Source organism: Accipiter gentilis, chromosome 2 (assembly GCF_929443795.1).
Source record: "Accipiter gentilis chromosome 2, bAccGen1.1, whole genome shotgun sequence".
Lineage (NCBI taxonomy): Eukaryota > Metazoa > Chordata > Aves > Accipitriformes > Accipitridae > Astur > Astur gentilis.
Genome location: NC_064881.1, coordinates 53,879,692 through 53,906,532, shown reverse-complemented (window position 1 = coordinate 53,906,532; position 26,841 = coordinate 53,879,692). Strand labels below are relative to the sequence as shown.

At 45.6% G+C, this 26,841-nt stretch overlaps 1 protein-coding gene across 5 annotated transcripts; it reads left to right on the top strand.

Moving 5' to 3' along the window:
* The first annotated feature begins 385 nt into the window (after positions 1-385).
* Positions 386-26,515, top strand: EEF1D (eukaryotic translation elongation factor 1 delta). 5 transcript variants are annotated; one of them, XM_049826080.1, is made up of 9 exons: positions 386-483; positions 13,078-13,201; positions 15,053-15,124; positions 21,835-21,900; positions 23,114-23,210; positions 23,469-23,572; positions 24,474-24,722; positions 25,395-25,589; positions 26,420-26,515. In XM_049826080.1, the coding sequence occupies exons 2-9, from the start codon at positions 13,082-13,084 to the stop codon at positions 26,456-26,458; spliced, it is 942 nt and encodes a 313-aa protein (XP_049682037.1). In that variant the 5' UTR covers positions 386-483; positions 13,078-13,081; the 3' UTR covers positions 26,459-26,515. The 5 variants fall into 5 exon arrangements, with proteins under 5 accessions (XP_049682037.1, XP_049682044.1, XP_049682011.1 ...); XM_049826054.1 differs by lacking the exon at positions 386-483 and adding an exon at positions 9,144-10,402; XM_049826087.1 differs by lacking the exons at positions 15,053-15,124; positions 21,835-21,900 and adding an exon at positions 2,300-2,328 and having other exon boundaries at positions 396-483.
* Positions 26,516-26,841: the final 326 nt, after the last annotated feature.

The following is a 26,841-nucleotide window of genomic DNA, read 5'->3' as shown; positions in this document are numbered from 1 at the left end:
GGGTTGGGGGGGGGGGGGGGGGGGGCGCCTTTGTCTCCGCTCCGGTTTCGAGCCGGCCGGTAAGGCGGGGAGGGAGGCAGCGCGCATGCACGCCCCCCCCTTCCTTCGCCCTCTTGGACTCTTCCTCGCAGCTCCGCTCGCTCTGTGGGTTGTACCACTCGGAGAGAAGGGGGGGGGAACGCGCTGCTCCGCTTCTCTCTCTCCCCCCACCTCCCCACCCCGCCTTGCCCTGCTCGGCTGTTCCACCGTGGGGAAGGGGGGGGGGGGGGAAGGAAAGGAAGGAGAGCCGCCGTATGAGTGCGGCGCGTTGTCTCCCTCCGCGCACACGTTTTCCGCCGCTCTCTCCCCCCCCCCCTCCGCCCCCGCCGCGCGTGGTCCGCGCCGCCCCCACAACCCCCCGCGCGCCGCGCGGCGTCTCCCTTTGCCTGGTGGAGGCCGAGCGGAGCGGAGCCGCCTGCGGCCTGCCCGGGCCCAGCGCTGCCGGTGAGTGCAGCCCGTTCCCCTCGCCCCTGCTCCTCCCTTCCACCGGCCGGGCTCCCCGCTCCTCGAGCTCCTTTCACACACACCCCCCCCTCCCCGTGGGCGTCGGGAATGGGAGTTTTGGGGGGTCTCTAAGGTCCCCTCATAGCCCTGGGAGGGGGGGGGGGGATTGGGAGCCCCTCATGATCTGTGGGGTTTTTTTTCCTGCTCAGGGGTTGTGGGGGCTCCTCACGATCCGTGGGGGTCCCTTTCACCTCTCACAGTCTCCAGGAAGGAGGTTATGATCGCTTTTCTGTTAGCTGTGGGGTGCTTTCCCGCTCATAGGGGAGGGAAAGAGGGTTTTGGGGCGGGAAGAGGGGAGTTGTGGGGGACCCTTACATGTGGGAGTCTCTTGTCCCATTAGAATCTCAGAAGGGAGGTTGCGGGGTTCCCCCATCATCTGTGTGGTCCCTTCCTCTTTCCAGCCTCGGGAATGGGGGTGGTCCCCCCCTAATTATCTGTGGGGTTCCTTTTTCCTTCCCCCCCCCCCCCCCCCCCCCAAGTCCTGAGGGAGAAGGCTTAGGGTGCCCTTGGTCTTTGGGATTACTTTTCCCCACTCAAAGTCCCAGGCAAAAGCGGGGTGGCACACCCCCTGTCCCCCCTCCCCAACCTCTTAGGTCCCTTTCCTCTTAAATGGTCTGGGAAGGGGGTTGTGGGAACCCCCCCTCATTCCCTGTGGGGTCTTTTTTTTCCCTTACACACCTAAAAAGGAGGATGCGGAGGGCCCCTCCTTATCTGGGAGATCCCTTTTCTCCTCCCAGGCTTAGGGAAGGAGGGTTGTAGAGTCTTTCTTTGTCTTGTGGTGTCTTTTCCCCTTTGCGGGTTCTAGTTAGGTGGTTGCAAGGGCACTCTGTTATGGGTGTAATGGCTGGGTGGGTTGATGCTGGAGGTCTCCCTAAACCCGTCCACCTTTTGGGAGGGGGGCAGGTTCCTTCTCTTTGGGGTGCTGATTGTGGGGATACCCCTGCTACGTGAAGCCTCACCTTTTCAAGTCTAGGGAGATCAGTACTATTCCTGCCCTGGTAGGGAAGGGGTTTAGGGGACCCCCTGTCCCCAGCAGCTCCAAGTGCCTTGGGGGCTTGCTCTTCTCCCCATTCCTCAACTTGGCAAGGGTTTCTTGTTGAGTCACTTGCTGCAAAGGGAAACTCGAGCTGCTGCCCTGTCCTGGCACAGAGCAGCTGGCAGCTCTCTGTAACTGAAGCAGCGGCCTGATCCAGCTTGTGGCCCAGCATCCTTAGCTGCCTCTCCAAACTTGGTTTGGAGCTGGGAGCCCTGTCATGTCAGGCCTTGCCGTCGTCCTGCCCTTGCTCTGTAGGTGGACCTGGGCTCTCCTCATCTTGCTTCTCCCTCTCCATGTCCTGGTGTTCCCAACTCCTCCATAACATTGGTGGTGCCTCTGGCAGCCTGTCCTGCTCTTTCTGCTTTTCGTTTTTGATTCAACAACAGCTCACTCGGGAGGGATCCATTTCAAAATTATATCTGGGGAATGAGCAGAGCCGGGGAGGAGTGGTTGTGCAGAGGCTGCCAGTGTGCTCTCTGGGGGTTTGTGAAGGATTACAGCGGTAGCTGAAGTTGCTGAGGCTGCTTTGGCCTGTCATTCCTCCCCTCCTCCTCTCGTGGTGTTCACCGAAATCAATATGGATTTGTTCTTTCACGTCTAGATCATTGATGTTTTGGAATTGATTGTAATCTGATGTTCACAATCCTGTCGTGCTCAGTATGGAGGAGAAAATAACTTTACTTGGCTGTATAGTTGTAATTCTTTCCTCTCCTTTTCTAGGTGTGCCCTCTTTCTCCTTGACCTTGCAGGTATGCTTTTTTTTCTCCTAACTGAAGCTGTGTTTTCAACTACTTTGCTTTTTCTTGTGAAGGTGACTGCTTTCCTGTCTTTCTCTACTGCTGATTTGCCATGTCCTTGATTATCTCTTCATTAGCAGTGGGCAGCATTGTTGCTTGGAGTGAAGAGTTGCGTTTTTAGGTGATCAAGGTTGGGAGTCATTGTCATTTCCCTGGCTAAAGGTTAGTGTGAAGCTTTGTATTATAACAAAGGTGATGGAGGTGGTACCGCTCCTGACTCTTGTGTCCTGCTGCTTTGAGCTGCCAGCTCTGCTGCTCATGAGTTGGGGGACAGTCAATTTAGGGAGTTAAACCAGCAGAAGAGCAATACTACACAAGCATTAATAGTTTCTTTTGCTTTAGCTGCCTGTATTGACTCAGTGCCAGCACCAGTGTTGAGGAGGGGGTGGATTTGCTCCTTTCAGCTGCAAGAGGCCATCAGACCCTCTGGTGTGAAATCAGTCATAGTTCTTTTAATTCTGAATCACGAAAAAGAAAAAGCAGGAAGCAGGGCAGGGTTGATGCCTTTCCTTTGCTGTAGAGCAGGTAGGTACGGGGCAGCTGTGTCTTAACTGGTGCCTAAATTCCTAGCTGAATGGGCTCTTGCTTTTGTGCAGGACTGCAGCAGTAACAGTTTTGGGAAGAGGAGAAGCATTTCCCTAGGAAGGTCTGGGCAGTGCAGATGTCTTGAGTGTGGCGTAGCCCAGATGCTGGCCTGAGGCTGTAGAAAGGAACAGCCTGGTGCCTGTGGACCTTCCTGCTCCTCTCTCTGCTCTGTCTGTGACATCAAATGGGCCCTTTCTGGGTTTTCTGACATATATTTTTCTGGCTGCTCCTGGGATGGGTGTTCAGCAGCTTCTGGTGGGGAGGGTGGTGTGACATGCTATAGGACAGGAGCACTAAATACATAATCATGTTGGCTTGGTCAAAATCAGCTGTGCCAGGGCATGTAGGCAAATATGCAGATGAAGGATCATGATGGAATCTCCTGTAGTGAGAACCTGTCAGTGTTGGGCTGGGGGAAGAGCGCCTGGTGTTGGCTTGATTGCTGCTTGGACCTGCAGAAATCAGGACTTCCCTGCCTAGCCTTTGGGGCTGTGTCCATGGGGTGGTTTGGGGGTCAAACCACAGCAACCTGTCCCTTGTCTCCATCATCCCATGTCCCCTGGTGCCACCTGATGCCCATTTTTTGATGTCTTTTCTGAAGAAGGGAGTTGGTTGAACTGTGACTGTAATCCTGCCCTCTTGGTTTTGGCTTGCAGAAAGTAGCTGTCGCATCCCTCCAGAAATCAGTGATGGATGAGATCTGCTCTCACATATCTGAAGAGACTTTTCAAGGCTATCAGGAATATTTTAAGCCACATTAAACTTAATTTATTTCTGGGAGTGCTGCTTTCAAATCACAGTGCTGCCTGACTTGCTGTGCCTTGCTGGGAGCTGACAGGTCAGCCTGGCACACAGCTGAGATTGAAATTGTAGTTCAGTTCCAGTGCAAGAAATTGTGCAGGTCCTGATGGAATTTAGGTCTCTGGGAGGCTGTGACAAACATATTTGTAACCTGACTCCCCTCAAAACCCCATGTTTATTTTATAGGCCTCTCAATTCAGGAGAAATGCAACTTTCTCATGGACAAAGAAGAAAGAGTGGCTTTCATTAAACCAATAAACAGAGTTGACTTAACTTTCTTTTCTTGGCCATAGCCTTAGGGTAATGTATTGTGCGCTTTTGTTTTACTGACTTTTTAAAAAGTAGACAGACTTAAGGGGATAATGCAGCCAAATAGCTGAACTCCAAAGCTTATTTTGGGTTTACAGAACAACAATGGAGACCTTTTCATTGCCTATTTTTAACTTTTATGCATTTCCCTGCAGTGCTGGAAGTACAGCATGGATTTGTTCTGGCTTGAAATACCCAGGACATGGTGACAAAACAACAGCAAGCTCAAAGCTCTGATTAAAAATTCTTCTTTCATGTTTTTGTAAGCCCTCTTTAATGGGCCATGGGAGGCCTAAACATTGACCTGTGATTTTTTTTATTATTCAGGAGTATTTGACTATTTGGCGTCGATAAATACTAATAATAGCATTTGCCTTTTTGGTAGCTTTATGCTTTGTAAAACACTTGATAGATTGTCTGCACTGTCACTGGAAAAGCAAAATTGTCCTGGGTATACAGGAGCCAGTCTCTGCTGCGTGCAGTAAGAGCCCTTCTTAGGTTTTTCTAGCCCACTCACAGATTTGTGTTTCTTAAACACTTTTTTATAAAGTTTGCTGTCTCTGTCTCAATTTCTTTTCATGCTAAAAAAATGCTAGTTAAATGAAAAACTGCTTCACTTCTGAAAAATGTTACTAGGCAGCGGATGACTGTGGTTTCAGGAGTGGTTTGAGGGAGAGACCTTCTAAGTGTAGCTGTGTTCACATCACCTTGCTTCACTTTAAGCACAGACTGATGGGTCTCTAATTCAGCTCTAGTTTCTGTTCTCTGATTTTTGCCAATGGAAAGGGGTCATGAAACTATAGCATGTTCTTTAATTATAAAACTTTTCTGTTTGAGGAGGTGAAGTGAGCAGTTGAGAATACCAGGCGGAAAGCATTGAAACAACTGCACAGGCTGTGGTTTGGTGCGGTGGTAAATCTTAGTTGCTTCAGACCAGACTGCGAGCAGCATGGCGTACGGTGCAGGCTCTTAAGAAGTCCAAGTCAGTTTAAATTTCTTCCAAAACCTTTGAAGAGGTAAGTTTGTCCCTCCGCACTTTGTCAGATCAGGTATACTCCCTTCAATCATTGTACTGTTCTTTGGCAGACTTGGCTAAAGTAGGACTGTGAGCTTGTATCTTGTCTGGAGTAAATTTATATGCTGGGAGAACTGGTAGTGCTCTGGTCTGGTATAAAGGGCTCATCTCTCTCATCAGGCTGTCTGTACCAGCTCAGCCGATGGTTTGTGTAATTAAAATCCTTGTATATATGCTTTTTCCCAGGTTCCTCTGGGAAAACTTATGAGCAGAGAAGTGACTTTTTTTTTCCATTTTTGCTTGTGTTTGTAGACATACCGTAACTAAACCTAAGGTTTGGCCCCTCATGGAAACAAATAGGTGCTGCAAGTATCTTGGACTTGTTTTTGGAAAATGATATTGCCACTTGTTGTGGTAAATTCCCTTTATGAAGATTTTCCCTGGTAATAATCTTTGTAAAAACAACACTTGAATGCCTGTGAGCCAGATTTGATGAGGAACAGTGGTCACTTTGGTTTTGGGGTTTGTGTTACTTCGTTGCAGAAATAACCTTTTTATGTGTAAAGTGGAATTGGTGACATGAGAAGCTGTGTCTCATCAGGCTTCATAGGTACAGATCTGTGTAAGTCTTAAATTCTACTGCAAGCTTTCACATGTCATATTGATGCTTTTCCTGAAAAATGAGTAGGCTGAGCATTGGTGCTAGTTTTTTATTTCTATCTCATTCATAGAATGTTGTACAGATCACTAACTTCGGTAGAAATAACTACAGTCATGTTGAATTCATTATTTGACATTATAATTGTTACATTTTCAGAATTCTTTAAAGTATTTGCTATTGGTGATTAGTTACCTGAAACTGGGGGACCTGAGCTTCACTTTTACGCCACCTGACAGTGTTGATGTGGCAGGTTGGGAGCCTCTCTGGCTGGTTCCCTGTTGTGATGGGTAGATCCTTTTGGATATGTATATCTTTATGGGTTGTTATTTAAAATTATAAGTAACTGAGTGTCTGCGGGGTTGGTTCATGAAGATAATGTAGTTCTGGAGAGTAAACTAGCTGTAAGTTGAATTAAATGTATTATGTATGGGGGGAGTTAACTATATGATAATACATTTGGCTTTTGTCATTCTTTGTCCTTGCTGACTAGCTGCTGCATCTCTAGAACTTGAAACTTTCTCTAACTTTATCTTTTCTCTTAATGCTATCATAGGAGCTAAAAAAGTAAGTATTCTCTAGTTGTCTTGTGGTTTTTGCACTTTCTACTTTCTGGAATTCAGGGCAATATAGGCTCTGATCTGATACTTCTTTCTGGACAGATTATTGCACAGTTATCTGATTTCCACTGGAAATAAGTGTACCTTTATAGGCTCTTTTATTAAGTTCAGCTGTGTCTCACTTTGATTCAAGACAGTTCTTTGATTTGAGAGAACTCCCTAATAATTGGAGTCCTCAATAATGCACCTCACCCTTGAGATGGGCGTCCTCGGGGCTGCAGCTCCAGTGCTTGATGCTGTTTGCTTAAGGACTTGAGCAAAATCACCTATAATTAAAAAAACAAACCACCCCCAAATTTTAGTTTTGTTTTTGTCAAATGGTCATGCCCTTTCTATATGAAATGTTAATGGCTGTAATGCAAATTAAATATTTAAAGATGTGACAGTTTGAGCTGTATTGGGTCACATTCGGGTTTCTTGTTACACCCATGAGAGATTCTTCCTGAAATAGTTTAAGTTGTAACCTCTGAGTATAACAATATCTGCATTGGGTTAATGAATTATTCTCAATAAAAGATCTCCTTGAAGGCTATAGACTATGATTTTTCCTTGGGATAACTCAAATGAATGTGAATGTAGAGCCAAGCAGAGCATATCAGGCAAATGCAGAAATCTGATGTTCTCTTTTGGAGTCCTTATAGACCTAAGTAACCTAAAAATTCAAATGTATTGTCCTACCCATGCAGTTTCAGTTATGCATTTTGCTTTCCCCACGGATTTTGTGCTGGCAGGTTACTGCACTAGATCCGGATGGCTGCTATTGTAGAACGTGTGCACTGCAAAGCAGGGCCTTTGTGCACAACACTTTTACTTTGCATCATTTCATCCTTTTCCAGTCTGCCAATTGACTGAAATCCAGGCATTGTTCTAGCAGACGTTGCCTCCTCTTGATGTTACCCTCCAAGAATCCCGTTTAAATTGACATCTCCTGTAAAGATGATTTTTTTAAGGAATAAATATGCTTTTTCTACTTAAGAATATAAAAAAATCTACAATTATTTGTCCAGCAGCTGAAATGATCAGGAGTATGAGGCTGCCTTGATGATTATTTTTTTTATTTACCGCAGGAACGTATCCTTGTACCTCAAAATAACTTGCGCAGGCACTTTAGCGGCACTGGCATGGCTTCAGTCTGCATGACATCTGTGATGTCATTTTTCACTGCTTGATGATGATGCTGTGGAAGCTGTAGTAACAGCTTATCCTGAGGAGCAAACCCAAGTTACTGCTTGCTTGTAGCATTGCTCCTACCTTGCAATGTGTGTGCTTCCAGTTGGGCTGTTTTTGATGTTGATGGTAACAAGTAGATTAATGTTTATTCAAAGCACTGGTTTGTTTCTAGCTGTCTGTAGTAAGAAGTGTTTTATTGCTCCATAGCTGGTGTAAAATACAAGAGAAGAGCATAAAGTAAAATGAAGACTTCAAAATAAGTTTCAGTTTAGGGGGGTTTTAAATGCTTTTTTAGCTGTATCACAGTGTTTTCAGCAGCTGGTGGAGGAGCAGTTTTACAACTCCAGTAAGAAAGAGCAAGATCTACTTTTGCTTTTCCTGGTAGTTTTTATAATGGAAATACAGTATGACATTGCTTTAATATTTTAAACTATATAAATTTAAATTGAAAGTTTAAAAAGGCAAAAGTGTTCACTTGTAATAATAGTTTATTGGTTTAACTGGTCTGTCAAGCCCCGGACTTGAGGCTTGTAAAATCTTCCAGGAACAGTTGGAACTGCAAGCCATTGACTGAAGTCTGGAGGATATTTCAGCTGTAGGTGACTTTCATTTGGCAACCTGTCACAGATAAATTTGTAGCTATAAAACTTGCAGCTCTCAGTAGCTAGAGAGAGAGCTGGCTTACAGGTACTTAATTTTGGACCTTTTTTTTTTTTTAACTCTAGGGATCTGACCATGTAGTGTTTGGTAGAGAGGTAGTTACCTACTCATTAGGTATTTGAGCAGTACAGTAAATCCTGTACTTGGAAAGGTATTTCCTATACCACTTCCAATAATCTATACATACTAGGAGCTGCTTGATTATTTTTTTCTGCTTGATATTTTTTTTCTGTAGTAAAGTATGACTAGGGCAGGAAAGTGCAAAGTAGATGCAATATTTTTCATTTCAACAGAAGATTTTTTTGGTAAGTTAAATTAATCATGAGATCTCTAGCTCTTGATCAATTTTAATTTGCCAGCGGCTGGGTTTTTAAACTAAAACTGAGTCATAGTTTTTCAGTCAGCTCCCTCTGCTGGCTTTCTAGTAGCAAAACACATGTAAGTATAAAGATACTCAAGAATTAGGACATCTTTTTTTAGCCTGTCTTCCTAAATCTGTGCCTAGTTGGGAATACCTAACAAGTAATTAAGGGCTAATCTACTAACTTGGAAAAATATCTTCTACATTACCAGGGATTTGAACAAAACTTTGTTTTTTTTTCCTGCCAGTTGTCTTCAAAAGTGAAGTGCTTTCAGCCAGTGCCTTTATTTTTAAATAGTAGCGTGCAGAATACTTGTCAGAACAAAAGTGTTTTAGGAGGAAGGTTATTTTGACATCAGAAACTGGATGGTTTTAGGCAGTTTAATTTCTTGGAATTAAAATTTGTAACAAAGGAAGAATCGAACTAAATGCTTAGGCTCTTTGCCATGAATAATAATGGCATGATAGCTTGTGACACTCTTGTATTACTTAAGAAATTACTAAAGTCTGATGCATGCCCTTGCTTTATTTAGTTTTGCTGCAACTACATTGTTATGCTTATCTTTTAATGCTGCCACTCTTTGGAAGATGAGGACAAGGAAGCCTCCCTGCCCAGTAGAAAAAGTGTGGGTAGACAAGCACAAATATGATGAAGCAGAGAGACTGCATTATGAAAGAGAAGCGATGCTAGCTGCTGCGGCCCCGGAGGAGTGCCAGGAGGTAGAGGCTGTAAATGGAGTCTGCAATGATGACTCTGTTGAAAGTGAGTTCAAGGGAGACCTGAAGAGAGCAAGGAATGGAAAGAAACAAAGGAAACGGAAGCGTTCTCCAAAACCCAAAAATGTGACCTCCAAGTTAGACTCTATTCTGACTGGTTTGTTAGCTGACCACGTGTGGTTTGACAAGCCTTTGTACGATCACGCTGAGAACGTGTACAGGAAAAAAATAGTGGATTGTCAGAGCCAGGAGGCACCTGAGGCTGCAGTAACTGCGGAGCAGTCCCCCTTAGTGGCCAGGTCAAAAGCTGTCCAAGATGTTCCGAAGCCAAGGATGCTTTCAGCAGCCCTGCCCTGCTTCCATGGTAGTCTGTCTGCGTGTCACCATGTTGTTCAGGATGTCTGGGTCAACAAGTTTGACTTTGATAAGGCTGAGGAGGTGTTTGTTGAAAAATCTCAATTCTTTGTTCCTCCAAATGTCCTAACCATCCCATCTGCGTGGTCAAACGCTGGCAATGTTGGGCTGAGAACGCCGGATGAGGGCTATGCAACAGCCCTGCCTACTCCTGCTACACCAAGCTTAGCTCCAGAGACCGTTGCTGATTCTGCTGCTTCCTTCGTTACCAGTTTGCCTGGCTCTGTACACCAGACGGTAAATGGTAAGCCACAGATTTCAAGCTTGCAGGCTCTCATGTCAGAGGTGTGGTTAGAGAAACCCCTCTATGATGATGCTGAGAAGAGCTTCTACGAGAACATGTTTGACGGTCATCCATCGGGCAAAGTCAGGCAGCAGCAGCGCGGTTGCCCCGAAGTATTGAAGAACCACCACGAGGACAGGAAGAACCACAGTGTTGGAAAGCAAACAGGCATCAAACAAGTGGAGATCGCCACCGACCCTCTGCTTCCCAGTGATGCTGAGCAACCTCCACCTACCCGCTTTTTTCTGCATGAGGACAGTGAAACTGTGTGGCTTAATAAGCCGACATATGACAGTGCTGAGTCACGATACTATGCAGCCGAGGCTCTGAAAATGTCGAGAACAGGAGAGAGTACGGGGATGCAGGAATCTGCAGTAGTAAAACCCTCCCAGCCAGCTGCTTACGCTTCAAGCGTACCTGCGCCAGAAACGAAGTAGGAGAAGTTTGTTCTGGGGTAACACTCGCACATGCAAAACTGCTGGGTCAGGATTGAGCTGAAAGAATTTGCATGTGTAGAAGACGGGCGTCCTTTGTGTCTGCAGGACTGAGCGTGCATGCCGCTGTAGGGAGATGCTGCTCCTGAGCCAGGGAGCCTGTTTGTGGGCAGGGGAACTGGGGGAAACTCAGGGAACCCCCTTCTCCTGATGAATACCGGTGGCTAAAGGTAGTATTTGTGTGGTGCCAGAGGTTAAGCATTTAAAGTCAGGGCTGGTAAGTGAGCTAAGGTTTGACCCCCTCTTTACGTTGGGGAAACCTGAGGCCATGCCCCTTTCCATATTCCTATTATGTACAAAAAGTCATAAAAGTGAGAAGTTGGAGAGAGTAATCACATGGTTTAAACAAGCCTTCTGAGGCGGCAGAAAATGCAGTGTTTTGTCTTTGAATTTGCGAAGTTAAAATGGTGGCTATTTGCCGTGTATTTCTGTTAAAATGCCACAAGCTCCTTCAGAGAAGCAGTTATCCCCAATTCTCCTGCAGAGCATGCAGGCTAGTCGTTGAGCTCCATGTGAGAGATGACCACATTTGAGCATCACTACCAGTATCCAGCTTGAAGAAGGCTTGGGGATGACAGTGAAATACAATTTAGGGCATCAGTCTGGTGGGAGCACGTGCTGTATTTGTTTCGTTGAGGGAGGAGGTTGTTAGACTATTCAGTCTGGAAGCTGCTGTTAATTTTGGGACAGGGCTAGCTGGATTGCAGTTCGTTTGATGTGCATGTATGTAGCTGGGGAGGAAGATTTAATTCTCAAATTGTAGGTGACCTTCATAGTTTAACATGCAGCTATAAAACAGCTTACAGCCAGAAACATTTAAAGACTTGCTTTTAAAGTCCTGAATGAGGTGCAGTATGATACCGTGCTTTCTGTGTTAAATATGTGCTTTTACATGTGGCTGGCTGAACCCTGAAGTCTGCTGCACGGATGGCTGTAATGCCCTGGGAGCCTGTCTGAAGGCCAGTGCTTGGATGTTACTTTGCAGTGCTAGGATACAGACTGATCCTCTTGGAAAAAAGGCTCTTGGAATATCAGTCCTTACTTCTGATCCTTGAGTTTGTTAGGATTTGTTGTAAAGGTTCTAAGATCCTTACATCAAGTGATATAGGGGGTTACAGACAAGCTTTAGAGCACACATGCCTTTCACCCTGTTCTATTTGGGATAATTTTCTCTTTAGTTGGACAGAACTAGATATTTGGTCATGCCTTTCTCCTTTCCGCAGGGAAGTCCACGTGCCATTGTAAAATATGTGGCATAAGTTTTTCTGTAACTGGGATTCTCTTAATAATACTGGTTGGCAGCTCAAGCAGGGTCTTGGAGATTTGAGTGCTGGGAATGGCTTCGGTGTAGAGGACCTGTATGGTATGGTGGCCTCTGGTCTCTTCTGAATGTGTAGGTGAGAAGGGTCGTTGTTTTACAAAAAAGGTGTCTGTGGAAGTGTTTTACTGGAGAGCTTGTGGGGTTTTGAGCTGATAAGGAAAGGGTTTGCGGGTTGCTATTATTTGCTCTCTCCGTGTTGTGTGGTGGAACCCGGTAATGGTGTGGTTTTGTTGTGATGCTCTATCTCTGTTCTCACCACCTCCTCAAACTGATGTTGGCTCTGTAGCTGTCCTCTGGCTTGAAATAAGGGCACAGCCTCTTCTACTGTTGCAAGGGCTCCATCATTTGCCTTCAAGTTAAGAAATTAACCTTTGGAAGCTGCTGCACTGAAGAAAAATAACACCATTTCACAGCAGTGTTAGGATGTTTTATGCTGTTCCTCCGTGTAGTGACAAGCGTCTGTCCCTTGCAAGTGTTGCATTGCTGATGATTTTAATTTCTGAACAGTTGCAGCTTCCAAAAGGGCATGTGTGCAGTTACCTGTGGTGCTGTTGTAAATTGTGTGTGTATCCGGATTCCTGGAGACTGGTTGCTGTCAGTGTCAGGCGGTGTGCTGGGCTGGGCTGTTCGTTGCCTGGAGGATTCAGTGGTGCACCTAGTGAAGCATGGCATGACCAGGTAGAGACATGTACTGGCCTAAGACAGCCAACAGTTGCTGTCAATGCAGTTGAGTTGTGCTCAAGGAAGGCTGAAATGTGTTTAGATTTGTGAGCTGTAGTGTCGGGAGTTGCCTGTCACATACAGAGTGCTCCCTCGTTGGCACGCTGTAGTGTGGCATGTGCTGCTTGAAGCTGCGTGTTCTTCGGTCTTTTTGGTTTCACCGTGGCCAGGCATCCTAAGAATTAAAGCATTATTCCCTTTCTGATTTTCATACACAAGACGTCTTTCTTAGCAGTAGATTCCCATGTGTCTACCATGATCTAAAAAATCCTGCTCTGAAAGCTGTTTTGTGGAAAAAGGTACAGATCAGCTGATTTATTCTGTCCCCACTTGGTGTTCTGTCACTAAATGCAGGTCAGGCCAGGCAGACAGGTGGGTGATTAGACTGCCCTGCTTTCTTAATAGGATCCTGTTTACTTAAAGCTTTCCACTGGTGGGGAACCGGCCAAGCAGAGACCTGCAGGCACAGCTCTATGGGGGAAGAAAACGCTCCTCTGACAAGCTCACTGCAAGCTGCTAACCTTAAGTACTTTTAGGAACTCATTTTGGGTTTTTTTTGTTTCCTTTCTGCAGAAAAATGGCAGTTGACTACTTTTTGCATGAGAAGATCTGGTTTGAGAAATACAAGTATGACGATGCTGAGAGAAGATACTATGAGCAGATGAACGGGCCAGTTAGCAGCTCTTCACACCAGCAGGTAGGTAATCCTTGTTCTCTGATGGGGTTTAACAGAGTCCTGGAGCTTTAAGAGCTAGTACAGAGCAGGCAAATGGACACGATCCACCTGGATGTGCACTTTTGTATTATTTCCACTCTTGATGCTGCTTTTTCCAAGTGTGACAGTCTTCTCTGGAGCTCTCTAAGCCTCCCCCTGGTTATAACCCCTTTTGTCTTTTGAAAGACCATCTTCTGTGACCTGTGAAGAATTTCTCCCAGTGTACCGGGAGATCAGACGCCTTTGCAACAATAGGTGGACCAGTTATAGGTTGCAGCAGCTACTCTTAATCTTTTCAGGCTGCTATGGCAGGGCACGGGTGCTAGCTGTGATCTGATGGGTGCACAGCTTGAGCTGTAAGCCCCGAGAGCTGTGGTTCTGTTGACTGGTCTGGGCGGTATGCTGGGCAAAGAATTGACCTGTCCCCTTCAGCAAGGGAAAAGGCGGTTTTGCTGCCATTTTGTAGCAACTAAGCTTTCCTTGGCAAGGGATATAATGGGTATATAAGGCATGATGTTTGAAGAGAGGCACCATGGCTGCAAAAGACACAGAATTATGTTCGTTTCTTTGTACCCCCTGAAATATTCAGTGTGCTCCTACAGAAGGCTGCATCACAGTACTGGTGAGTTGGGGGAAGCATTGTGCTGCTGCAGCACAGCTGAGCTGAAGTAGTTCAAGCTTAAATATTAGCCCGAAATTATTACTGTTTAAAGGTACAGAGCTATCGTAACCTCTTCCTGCTATGTAAAGAGCTGTTAACTGCTTATGCATTTGGTTGATTATATAGAAAGCTGCTTACAGTTTTAAATGGCTGTCTTGCAAGTGTTTAAGGGGAAGCTTTTTGCTTAAGGAATAGCTTCTAGGCACACTGTCTATTCCTGCTGCCCATGCTAGTATAGAGGTGGCACAGCACCTAGGACACCTGCATAAAAACTAGAAGCTATAGATAAGCGCTTGAAGTAGATGTTAAAGTGCGAACCTCTGCAGTGCTCTTAGAAGAACAGTTAGACTATTTCATCCCACGTAAGGAGCTTCCAGTGAAGAAGTTCTGCCTTTGAGAGGTGGTGGGAAGGCTCTGGGGGAGATTCTGCAACAGTTTATCAACTACTTCTCTGCCGAGGAAAACGATCCATGCTCCTTAAAACCTTCCTGCAACCTGGAAGTGGTATCCACCTGAATGTGTCCAGGCTATTGCTCTTCTATGGTCTATTTCACATGGGGTTTTGGGCTTGTGGGTGGTTTCATGTCTCAGATCTTCCTTGGAGGGGGTTGCAGTCTGGAAGAGGCAAGGAGTGAGCGGATCACGGAAACTGAATTTGTGCCCTGCGAAGGGAATCTTCAAATCCAGGCTAAGGCATGGCAGCAGGAGCATGGGCGGGGGGGGGGGAAACACTTTTACTGCCATACTCTGGGTCATACCTCTCTGGATAGAAGACTTCAGTTAGGGCTGTCACTTCTTGCCTGAATACAATGACAGGTAATACTACAAATAAAGGGCTGCCTAACGATAGATCTCTAAGGAGTACTGAAGTGACTCCAAGCCTCTGCCTGGCTGGCAGCTGTCCAAACTGTTCAGGGTAACAATAGAGAATTTAAAAGCTCTTGACTGGATGATCTTCTGGACACGTGGCCTGATGTGACCAGGGATTGCAGTCGGTGCTGCTTGATTTAGAACCAATCCTTCTTGCAGCTAATTTTGCAATACTTGAATCATTGGAAGGAACCCTCCCCGACTATCACCCCCTCCCTTTTTTTTTTTAACTTCCCTGACCAGTTTCCAATGTTTCATATTTTTTTTAAAAAAAATCTTGGTTCTTTCTGCACTGTTTGCAGGAGAACGGAGCCAGCACGATCCTACGCGACATTGCCAGAGCCAGGGAGAATATCCAGAAATCGCTGGCCGGAGTGAGTACCCAAGCTCTCTCACCAGCTGGCTACCTGCAACCATTTTTAGCTGTGGTGCATCTCATAGAACTCCGTTGTGACCACTTCATAGATTGTGTGGCTTCTTATTTTTAAGTTAGAGGAGAAGACTAAGGTGTGCAGCGCTGTGTACTACCAGCATAGCTCTATCCAATCAAGAGCACCATTACTACTAGAGTGCATGCTGCTTACCTGCTTGCTAGCCTGCAGTGCTTTTTAAAACTAACTGGACTTGCATTAAAATTCTTCAACTGTGCATTTCTTTTTTCTCCTGGTGGAATGTTCCAACAAGTCTTATCTAACAAGTTAGGAGTCACTGTTAAAATAACCTTGCTGGATAGCAAAGCACCGAGCTGCCAGCGGGAGTATGTATGTCTCTCTTGGGGTACACTGAGCTGCCACCTTCTCTTTCCTGTTTTGCTTTCAGTTAGGGTATGTGCAAAAAAATGCTATCTTCCATCTGCTGCACCTAGGGAATTCAGCTTGGCTACTAGCTCTATGTCTGGACCATCCCGTAGAGGTTCAGTAACATCCTTTCTGGAGGTGTTTTTGTGCTGATATGTACAGACAGCACTGTTAAAACTCTTTAACTTTTAAAGAGGAAGCTGAGATCTTAATGAGCGGACTGGTTTCATGGGTGAAGAAAATTCACAAAATACAGCCTCGATTTCTTACCTCTGGAGTGGGACTGCTACACACCTGCACATATCTTCCATCTGAGGGTATCCATCCTTTATCTATATCGATTTGGTCTCGTAACACCCTCTTGGGGTATTTGACAACCTCAGTTTCTAGCTAGATCAGTACAATAACAGGGAATCGAGCCTTTCTCAAGGGGAATATTTCATATTCCTCCTTAACATAAGCAGAAAGGAGCCATACATGTAAGGTGAATGTGAAGAAGTTAGGCTAATTGCTTTCCCCATAGTGGTCTCACTGTGCCTGTTGAGCTCAACGGCACAAAAGCAGCTTCTGCCACCAGCCGCTCATGTGAGTGATCCAAGATGCTTAGTACTGCACTGGAAATGTGGAAGTGGATGCAGGAAGAATGGGGGAAATTTGACAAAAGAATGGTGGGAAAGGATTAAATTTGCTTTGGTTAGATTCAGTGGCCCTGAATGCAGCATGGGAATCAATGGAAAGTTGGGACATCTTAGTAATATTAAAAACAAACCAAAACATGTTGAGGAAGAAAATACTTGGGAGTTTTCTAATGCTAGTTATTTCACCCAACAGCATAGAGGATATTTCCCTGAACTGGCTCATTTAAGTTCTGATCTGAAATAACGTGTTTGGGCTTTCAGTAGAGACTATCAGCCCCTGTCAGAGACTTTTAGTTTGGACTTCAGTAAGGCAATTATGTGAGGAAATGAGCCCCTATCCCCGACAGGGTTGGAGAACTTTTTGCACAGTGTTAAATGCCCTTGGAAAGACCTTTTCAAACTGGGCAAGGTCTAGCATCAGCTGCTTCCTCCAAGACCTGCGTCCTTCAGGATCAGAGGCTGGATATGGTGAGTAGGGACAGGAAACCTAAATAAAAATCACCTGGCAGTGCTGCTGGTTTGCCCTGAAGACATATTCTCATTTTGCAGAATTGTCTGTGGTTTGCTAAAGATGAGGAGTTTCTTGCCCTGGCCTGTGACTCCTGTTAGCTTCTTTGTGTGAGAAGCATGTAAGTTTGGATTGTCCAGGTCCTGTCATGTGGAAGATTGGGAGAACTGGCAAAGCACCAGACCAAAGCCAGATCAGAAATTTGAGAATATGAAGTCCTTTGCACCCCTGTGGCACTTGTTGGGGTTAGTGCTGAATACAATTCATCTGCTGGATTATTTTTTTTCTTGGCGGGCTTGAGGATTTAAGGTCAGGACTTAGCCATAGGGCCTTAAAACTGGAGTCTGGGGCATCACAAAAAGTGGATTGGCACTCTTCATTGAAGGCTTGAAGGAAAAGCATTGTGTTACTGCGTGACTCTGTTAGGGAGAGCATTGTGCACCCTAATCTATGTTGCGGTCAGGGGCACTCCATAATTTTTCTAACCTAGAGCTGCCACTTTGCTCCCAAAATACACAGTGGCTTAGACAAGCAGAGCACATGGCAACAGTGACCACCTCCTCCTTTCCGTTTTGTAATCCCGTTTAACTGATTGTGCCTTAGCCCAGCTTGTACGATATACCAGAGAGCTCACCTTTCCAGTTTTTCCCACACATTGCTACATCTCTGCCCTGGAACCTGACGTGGTGAACCATGGTCCGATCTTCTGCATTTGTGTGTGGGTTAGAAAGACTTCAGCTGCTGAGAAACAAGTCTGAAACATCAGCTTTTGTAGCTTCCTTTCTGAAGGATCATCATCATTAGTCTTGGACAGCCATGGCATAAAGCAGGCTTGACTTTAGAACATGCTTAAACTTGGTTTTTAGGTTTCAGAAAGCCAAATTTGTACTGCCTGATCTACAGAACAATAGTGAAGCATGTTTTTACATTCAGGATTTAGTCTTTCCTTCCACCTGAACATGCGGAGTTGTTATTGTCAGGAGTCTAAAGAGGGAGCAAGTGAAGAGCTGGCTCTTATAAAATGGGAAGATGGAAGATCAGTATCTCTCTTCTGCTGTGAAATTCAGCCAAGGCTGATTTCAGATCTGCTTCAGCTGGATAGTGGTGTTCTGAAATGTGTGAATGAGCATTAGAAGGGTAGAGGCAGTGGTTTGTACCTCCCAGAGGAGGGTACAAAGCTCTGATGCTGGAAACATTTGTTTGCACATACCTTTCATCCTGCTTTGCATGGTCATCTCTGCTTTAAACAATCTCTCCAGTTGACATCTGCCTGATCACTAATGCTTTCCTAGATGTAAAGTTGTTAACGTGTGCAGTACTGCAGCTGGTGGCATTGAGACCACAGGTGGTGAGAGATCTTACAGCTGGGGACCTGAGACATGGAAATGATTGACTTGCCTGAGATCATAAGCAAGTCCAACAGAGTGGGTGATTGAACTCTCACTTCCTACACCCTCCCTGGGGGCTGTAACGAAAGGGATGTCGTTGGGTAGGCGGCTGGTGTGGGAGTCTGAAGCTCTTGTTATTCCCTTCTCTACCCAAGCTCCCTCTTACAAATCCTCTGTATTTGTGCGTTTCCTGCGTGTGGGTTTCAAAGAAGAAAAGCTCCCAGAAAACCTCTGATCTTGCTAAAGTGTTTGGAGGCCACATTCAGAAACACATCTGTGTTCAGGGAACGGTCACACCTTCTGTAGGAAGCCAGCCAGGATCCATCCTGCTGGTCTTAGGCAGCAGAAAGCCTCTTCTAGTTCTTCAGCATCATTTCCCCACAGTTCAGTTTTGTGTATCTGACCATGGCTAAACTTTCCATGTTCCCAGAGCTCAGGTAGACCGACCTGAAGGGAAGGGTGTTGTATCTCTGCATGTGTTAAATAAGTTTATTTTTAGGATGAAGCTGTGAGTGCTTTGTGAGCTCTAGACTGGAAAACCTACACATCAGATCTGTAACAGCACTTGTAAAATCTGCGTGCTGTTCTTTGTAACTGGTTAACTCAAATTAAGGGAAAACAGTTGATACCTCCAGATACTTCCTGTAGTAAGGGAAGTGCCAGCTTTCCAGCTGTGTCCGTCAGGCCTGATATACCAAGGGAAGAGTTCTTAGCTGTAGTTTTCCAGACAGATTTCTTTCAGCTGATATGTAAAAATGTAACCTTGGCCAACTTTTTCTTCATTAGTCAGTGTTCTTGTCTCTGATTTATTTTTTTTTAAGGTATGTTTTAGAGAGTCAAACTATAGAGGGCCAGATGTTGAAAGTGCTTTGGGGCTGAGGCTAGATTCTATTTTCTACCCTTCGTAAGCAAGAAGTCCCAGGGGTTTAATTTGCTTAGATGATTAACTTTATATGCAGTCCTTGGTATGGTTCCAGGCTTGCTGAGTGCTTCTGCTATGCAAAATACTTTGAATAGGTTGCAGCACAGGTCAGTGTAGCACTAATGTGGGTTCAGCACAAAAACTGTGGCTTAAGCTTAGAAAAAACAAAGGTTTTAAGAGCTCTATCTGTGAGACAATGTGCAGGAAGTGACTAAACTGATGCTCTGGAACTCCCCACCTTTGGAATTTTGAATTACTGTCCTTGATAAAATTCACAAACACTGTGTCAAGCTTCCTCTTGGCATAGTTGAGACAGAAGAGGAAATGGTGCTTGGCCGTGCAGAGGAAAAAACACACTGTAGGTAGTGTGTAGCTTAGGTTGGTGACCACATCTCTAAAAGCTTGAAAAATCCTTACCTTGGAGAAAAGCCCACAGTCTCATAAAGGCAACTTTTCCACAATTTCTGAAAGAGTGGCTTGACCACCTGCCAGAATTGGGAACTTGGTTCAGTGTTGTGCCTCTTATACTGTGCTTTACACAGGTTACAGGTTCCCAAAGGATGGCTGGCCCGGTTTGTGAAGACCCGTAATCTCTTGTTTGCTTGAGCTTGGGGCAGGCAACCCCTCTCTTGCCAGCAAGAGATGGCTGTGCTCAGGCTCACCCTGCCCTGGGGTTGCACAGGACTAACAAGTAATGTCTGAATTGCACAGGGTGTTGATTTAAATGTTATGTGCCATGTCTGAGCGCTGTAAGCCCCTGCCTTGTTGTAAACCTTCCTTTTAAACAGGTGTGAAAAATAACAGCATGGAGGAGCAAGTGAATCTGGGGTTAGGATTAGTTTAGCACATGTAATATGCTGAATCTGTTTGGCCAGGTGCACAATGTTGAACTATGCACATGAATTTTGTGGGTGTTTAACCTGTAGATGCATCCAGGTTGTTAATTAATCTTGCCATTTCTGCAGAGACCTCATTAGCAACTTGCAGCTGAGAAATCCTGGAGGTGAGATGACTCTCCACGGAGCCACCCAGATATCTGTGCTGCAGCTCCTTGAGCGCCTGTGCTACCTGTATTACAGCATACTGATGGGCAGGCGCATACTTAAATGCCTCACTGAGGGTTCTGACTCTCCTCTGGGCTTCGTTATCTGTATTTGCAACCTTAATGTTGTCTCACCTGCAGGCTCAATATAAGCTAGCAAAGGAAGGGTGCAAAGGGAAGGAATTTGTGCATTGTAGAGCTCTGCCTTGCTCTGTGCAATTCCCTGGGTACTACACAAAGCTTTGCAAACAGCACTTGACAGCAATATACAGCTAGATTTGTATCCTGGTATTTCCTACTACTCAAAAAGTCTGTTGAAATAACAAAATGTCATTTTTCCATGCTCTCTTCCATGTTGAGAACAGCTTCATGCAGAGCAGAGTATTTCAAAGTCCTCTCACCTTGCTCTTGCAAGCCATAGCTACAGCCTTTTTGGGGAAAATGACTGTGATTTTCTCACACTCTTCTCCTAAATGACACAACCACACAAGGCTGGCAGGTTCTTCTTGAGCTGGAGGCCTCCTGCCAAGCTGTAGATGTTTTTCGTGCGGGACTACAGGGAGGAGTAGTGCTGACCTATTCCGTGTGCGAGTCCAGGATGGCAGCTGGCGAGCGTGGAGGTAGATGGTACTGCCTCAATTTAGATTTCTCATCTTTGAGGGGTTATTACTAACAGGGAGGAGAAATTTGGAGGCACAGCTGGCTTCTGTGGCAAATGCTTCCACTAAACCTGAGAGCCAGGGTTTAAAAGCAGGGTGTTCTGCAGCACCGACTAGGCATAACCATCTTGCAGCATCTTGAATGTCCATGGTCGTGCGCAGGATAGCCAGTTGTCAGAGCGAACGCAGAGCCTGCTGAAACACTTCAGCATTTGGCTTGAAAATGTGACTAGGGCTTCAAACTGCCAAATACCTGTGGTGCTTGCTGCTTAGCTGAATCAGGAGGTTGCTTTTGGAAAAAAAACCCAGCTGTGCATGTCTTTGCAGGTGACGCAGCTCCTGTGTTTGATCTTGAGTCAAAGCAAGAAGTGCTTTTTCAAGGAGCAGGGATGGATGTGACTATTGCCAGAATTCACTTTTTCACTGAATTAACTTAGACCTTGGCCCTGATGATGTAACTAGAACAGGAGGAGGTCAGGCAATTGGTTCATCGGAGCTTTAATTTTTGTCCTTGGTGCATAAGGCTAAGGGCTAGCCTGGTGTGATTAGCCCATTGTGGCTAGCACCCTCTGTTCTTGGTGGTGCATGTGAGGATGGAAGCCCATGCAGGGGTCTCATCAAGTTGTTAGTGCAGATGGGTGGTGTGTTGCTTTACTCCTCTCTAGGAGAGATGCGTTAGTGGTAATTGTGGACTTACTAAGAGTCTTGGTAACTTCATGTGTGTTTCTGCATCTGTCAGGTATTAGGTTTTATCTAATGACAGGAGAACCAGCTGAGACTGTGGTGTGTGCCACAGTAATGCATGCACCTGCTTTACCTCTGATTTTACAGATAGGGAGATGACTGAGACCATGCTCTAGACATCTTAGTCTAGTTCTGCTACCCAGCTGCGTGACCTTTCTGCTGGCACTGAGGTGTTTAACAAGAAGACGGCAGAGTTCATGGATAAATGTTTCTGTGCAGGCTTTGTTCAGTGTGTGGTTGGTGTGAGGCTGTATCTCGTTGCTTGACGATTTGTCCTGCATGTGGATCTGCTTCCTGCACTTGAACTGCCTCTTCCAGCATGAGTGAAATCCTTTTCTATCTTCCGTTTTGAACCAAACGTCCCCCAAACCTTTTGCCCTTTGCAGCAGAAGACAGTTCGTAGTAAAGAAGCTCCTTCTGCCCGTCACAAGAGGCAGTCAGGCCGCTCAACTGTAAGTCACCTGCGCACGGATGGATCTGGTTGTGTGATTTGAGAGGATGTTGTAGAGCAAGGACGGCCCTGCCTCGGAGAGATGGACTAAGTTCTCCTTCCTTATGATGAGAAGCATTTGTCCTTTGGCACGTGCTCGTAGCTCACCCTATGTCATAGGATCTTCTACTAGGGCATTAAGGTCTCACAGCTTGGTGTCGGGGGACTGGAGATTTGCACTCGCGTTCCTGAGCCTGCCTCTACTGCAAAGGTTGTGTTGGAGACTGAATTCATCGTGCTTTTGACCTCTGGCCCCTGCCCCTTTTTGGGTGGGCGGAGAAGGGTCTCTTTGACCTTCCTGCTAGGAGCAGCTCACACAGTTTCATGTGTCTCCCGGGGTTGGGCATCCCGAGACCTTCTTTCTATGTGCCCCATATTCCTCTCTGTTCATCTTAACCCCCGTATTCCCTGCTTTTTATCTTAAGTGACTGCTGAGACCTCAGACGCATGTCAACTGCAGCCAAGAACCATGTTATAATTATATGCAGGGTGCACTTTAGAGAGTATAAATTACTTCCTCTATTGTTGTATTCAATTATAAATGACACAAAGCAAAGCACGAAGGCCTGTTACTTTCTTTCCCTTTGCTGATTTGAATTTTTAGATAAGGGCCTCCTTAAAAATAATGAAAGCTCTTTTTTTGTTGTTAAATACTTTTGAAGCTGGATCAGTATAATTGCTCCCTCAGGATGTGTTAAAGTAGGTTTAAGTTGTTTTGAGAGGAATTAAAGGCTGGGCTGGGGAAGGTGGGAGTATAGCAATGCCGGGATCTCTTTCCAGCTTTCACAGTGACTCGCTGTGTGACGTTAGGCGAGTCACTTCTGTGCTCTGTGCCTCAATTTTGTCTGTAAGACGAGACCAGCTGCCCCATTTAAGGGGTTTAGTGTGAAACTTTCAAAACTTTTTGTGTGCTTTTGTGTGATCTGAGACTGCAAAGAATGACTTTATCCTTTGCTCATCAGTGCCCACTGAAATTTCTTCAGACATGTTCCATGCTTCATTCTATAAGGCTGGTATATTATTTTTATAAAGCCTTTAGAGAAAATGTCCTTGTTTTTAGATTAGCTCTCAAATTTTCTTCTTCCCTGAAGGCATGACTCTGCTTTGCTTCACTGAACCACTGAGTTTGGGACTAGGTCGACAGATTTGATTCATCTCGGTTTTCCTTGTTGCAGAGTGCAAGCACAACCTCTTCTGGGCCTGCTGGTGACCAAAATGAACTCCTTTCCAGAATTTCTCACCTGGAGGTAGAAAATCAAAACCTTCGCAGTGGTAAGTAGGAGGATCTTGTGGCATGAAAGCAAAACTGGATGGGGTCCTGCTTCTGTGGGGTGTATCCCTTACAGACTTTGTCTGTCGCTAGGTGAGCACATGCCAGTGTCTTGATCAGAACTTTGCAGGCTTCCCTCTGACTGGGGCAACTGGTGGTTTTAAAGCTCACTTTGAGCAGAAGCAAATTTGTCCTGACTTGAGAGCTGATGCAGGGCCTACAAGATAAGGTTCTTTCCCCCTCCCCTCCTCTCCTCACAGTTGTTGCAGACCTTCAGATGGCCATCTTCAAGTTGGAAAGCCGCCTGAATGCTCTGGAAAAGTCATCTACCTCCCACCAGCCCTCACCAGTTCCTCCAACCCAGGTGAGCCTTGACAAAGTGCTGTGCTTGAATGCTTCACAGTCTCAAAGTGCCAGGCTACTTCGGAGGTCTCCTGGCTGTCTACTGAGGATGGAGAGATGCTCATAGTTAAGATGAGTTTGCAGCTTTTCCAGCAGTTTTGGCAGCTGCCTCATCATCTTTCCTGGATAGTACATGTAGAGAGGAGTGTTCTGCCCTAAGACCAGCACAGAAGCTATGTTAGAGATTTCAGCTAGGGAAAACTGGTGGAGATCTATGCAAGTTGGAGTTAATATGTACTTGATTCACATTTAGCCCATGGTGCTGTGAGTTTCTTAGTGCATATCAAATAAAATGCTACTTCGTTACAATAGATAAGCAGAATTGGTGACCCTTTTTTTTAACAAATGTCCTGTATAAGAATGTATTCAATTTAATTTAAGAGAAAGCTCTGTGGGAGCTGAACGCATGACACTGATTTGATTCTTGTCGTAGCTTGGAAGATGTGTTACCGGTGGTGCTGGTGGTCTCTGCAGTAAGCCTACAGAATGCATAGGCCCCTCTTCATGCTAGGGGAAGATGCTTGGTTGCATTCCCAACTGCTGTCCCACTCAGACTCTTATGGTATAGATATCCTGAGCCCTTAGGAGAAGGATCAGCTCTTGGGTACATGGTGGGTTTTGCTCTAGGAATCAAGTATGGCCATGCTGGACCAATTCAAAGGTCCACCTGGTCAAATGTCCTATTTTGATGGCAAATAGCTGATTCGTCAGACAAATCACATGGTGTGAGCCGCGTTCACTGTTGTGAGCAATGTAGACTTTTGTTCTTGAGCTTCTCTTGAATGCTGCTTTGATTCAACTTCAGGTTAATCTTCTCCCCTTTTTCCTTTATGCAAACTTGAATGCATGTCACCCCAATGAAGAAAGTTGAACCATTCAGTGTTCCCTCCAAGAAAGTGGAGCTCCCATCTGCTTCACCGGCAAAGAAAGTTGAGCCAGCTGCTGCAGAAGAAGATGACGATGATGACATTGACCTTTTTGGTAGTGATGATGAAGAGGAAGACCAAGAGGCTGCCAAAGTCCGGGAGGAGCGACTGCGTCAGTACGCAGAGAAGAAGGCCAAGAAACCAGGTCTTATTGCCAAGTCTTCTATCCTTCTGGATGTGAAGCCAGTGAGTAACTGAAGTGGGGGAGCTCCCAACTGAGTCTGTATGTCTTGTGCTGCAGGAGGCTGTAAATCATCTCACTTGCACATCTGGGTGGGCTGGTGAAGATAGGACCTGCAGATTTCCAAACAAGGGGTCGGAGCGAGGTGGGATATTGCAGCTGGGATCTGTAGCCTTTGCGCTGCTGCCCTGCTCCTTGCACCGTGGCAAGTGCAGGCTGTAATCTGAGGTTTCCCTGTCCAGGACTAGCCCTTTTCTTTGAAGAAAGGACAGATAATAAATGTCCTAAACATGGGAATAAACCTGTCTTTGTCAAATTGTTATGGTAGAACAAAAACTCTGGGCTGGGTAGTGCTCAGAGAGATGCCCTTGGTAACAATCACTTTAAAGTGAGCACTCTAAAGCGGCTGTGTTGCTGCAGGAAGAATCCCCCTTGCATGTGCAGTGCCTATAGGTAGAATCAAAACAACATGCTGTGCGGCATTGCTGCAAAGTTAGATTTAGCTTGGCTGACCCATCAGCTAATTCTGGTGAGAATAGTAGCTGAGAAAGGGCAGCCTTGGATCAGCTGAAATGTACTGAGAAGGAGTAGCATTGAATTTTAAGTCACTGGGTATCTCTTGGGGCTAATGGTGATCTCTAGAAAAACACTGAAGTTCATACTTCACGCTTTTGCAGTGGGATGATGAGACTGACATGGCAAAGATGGAGGAGTGTGTCCGGTCCATCCACATGGATGGGTTGGTGTGGGGAGCCTCCAAGCTGGTCCCAGTAGGCTATGGCATTAAGAAGCTCCAAATCCAGTGTGTAGTGGAAGATGACAAAGTTGGGACAGACATCCTGGAGGAGGAGATCACCAAGTTTGAAGACTACGTAAGTCTTGCGGCGAGCTGTCTAATGCTGGGTGGTGCCTGACCCGCAGGGTCATTTGTAACTAATGCTCATTTGCAGATTTTGGCGAACTTGGATTTTTAAAAGAAAACCACATGGAGTTGATGGTGTTTGCCTGCTGAGACAATTGAATATTTAAATATCTTTTTTTTTTTTTTTTTTAAGGCTGGCTGATGCAGATATGTTGCAGACATTTTTAGAGCCATTTTGCAGGCTCTTGCTGCTCATCCAGCTCCCACTGACTGTTACTTTGGGGAACCCCTGCTTTTACGCTGCTCTGGGCAGCACCAGAGCAGACATGCAGTATTTAACCTTGGTGGCTGGGGCTGGGGGAGATGTCTCCATCCCCATCCTTCCTCCTTCCATGGAAATGGTAGCAGGAGCTCCAGCCCTGTGCCAGGTGATATGCAGGCTCAGTAATGCTCCCAGTCTCGCTGTTGGGAGAGCAGCAGGCCAGATAACCTGCTTTTATTGTTGTTCTTTGCCTACTCTTTTGCTTATATTTAGGGTAAATCAGGAACTTTAATGTTGCTACAAACTCTTAGTGTCATGTTCTTCGTAGGCTGGACTGTCTAAAGATTTGTGCCGTAACTAGCACAGCACAATGTCCTGTTGTGAGGAATGTTAAATACATCCTTAAAGGTCATCTTACCACAGCCGGAGAGCTGGGCTAAGAGACCTAGGCCATGCTTGATCTGTTTGAGTATCGCTAGTGCATGCTGTGAAGAAATCCCTGATGTGAGTGCTTTCTTCACGGTGAATGTCTGAAAACACCTTGGTGACCTTTAGCTGCTGCTTTTGTTCTCTTTCAGGTGCAGAGCGTTGACATTGCTGCTTTCAACAAGATCTAGAAGCAAAACTGTATCCCCTCTGAAACTGTTAACTAATAAAGATCAAGACTGAGTGCAGATTGGATGATGTTTTTCTCTGCCAAGTGCAACTTCTCCAAAGTGATTTGTTGTGAGACTTTGGGATATTTCCCTTCCTTGTTCCCTTCATAAAAGGAAAGGCCTTGAGATGGGTGACCTGCATTTCTGGGTTGGAATTGAACGTCTGGGTGGCATCCTGTCCGAATAGCCTGTGCTAAGGGTGTTTGCCATCACCTTTCCCAAGGCAGAGACCCCAGTCAGTCTCTACAAAAACAAACATACAAAAAAAACCCAACAGGATGAATCACTGGGAAGCATCCAGAAATTGCTGGTTTGGGGCTGAATTTCTTCCCTCTTTTCCCCTT

Coding starts and splice junctions, on each gene's coding strand:
- EEF1D (XM_049826054.1), top strand. CDS start 9,144: ATGAGGACAAGGAAGCCTCCCTGCCCAGTAGAAAAAGTGTGGGTAGAC. Junction 23,211..23,468: donor AAATCAAAACCTTCGCAGTG/GTAAGTAGGAGG, acceptor CTCTCCTCACAG/TTGTTGCAGACCTTCAGATG. Junction 25,590..26,419: donor TCACCAAGTTTGAAGACTAC/GTAAGTCTTGCG, acceptor GTTCTCTTTCAG/GTGCAGAGCGTTGACATTGC.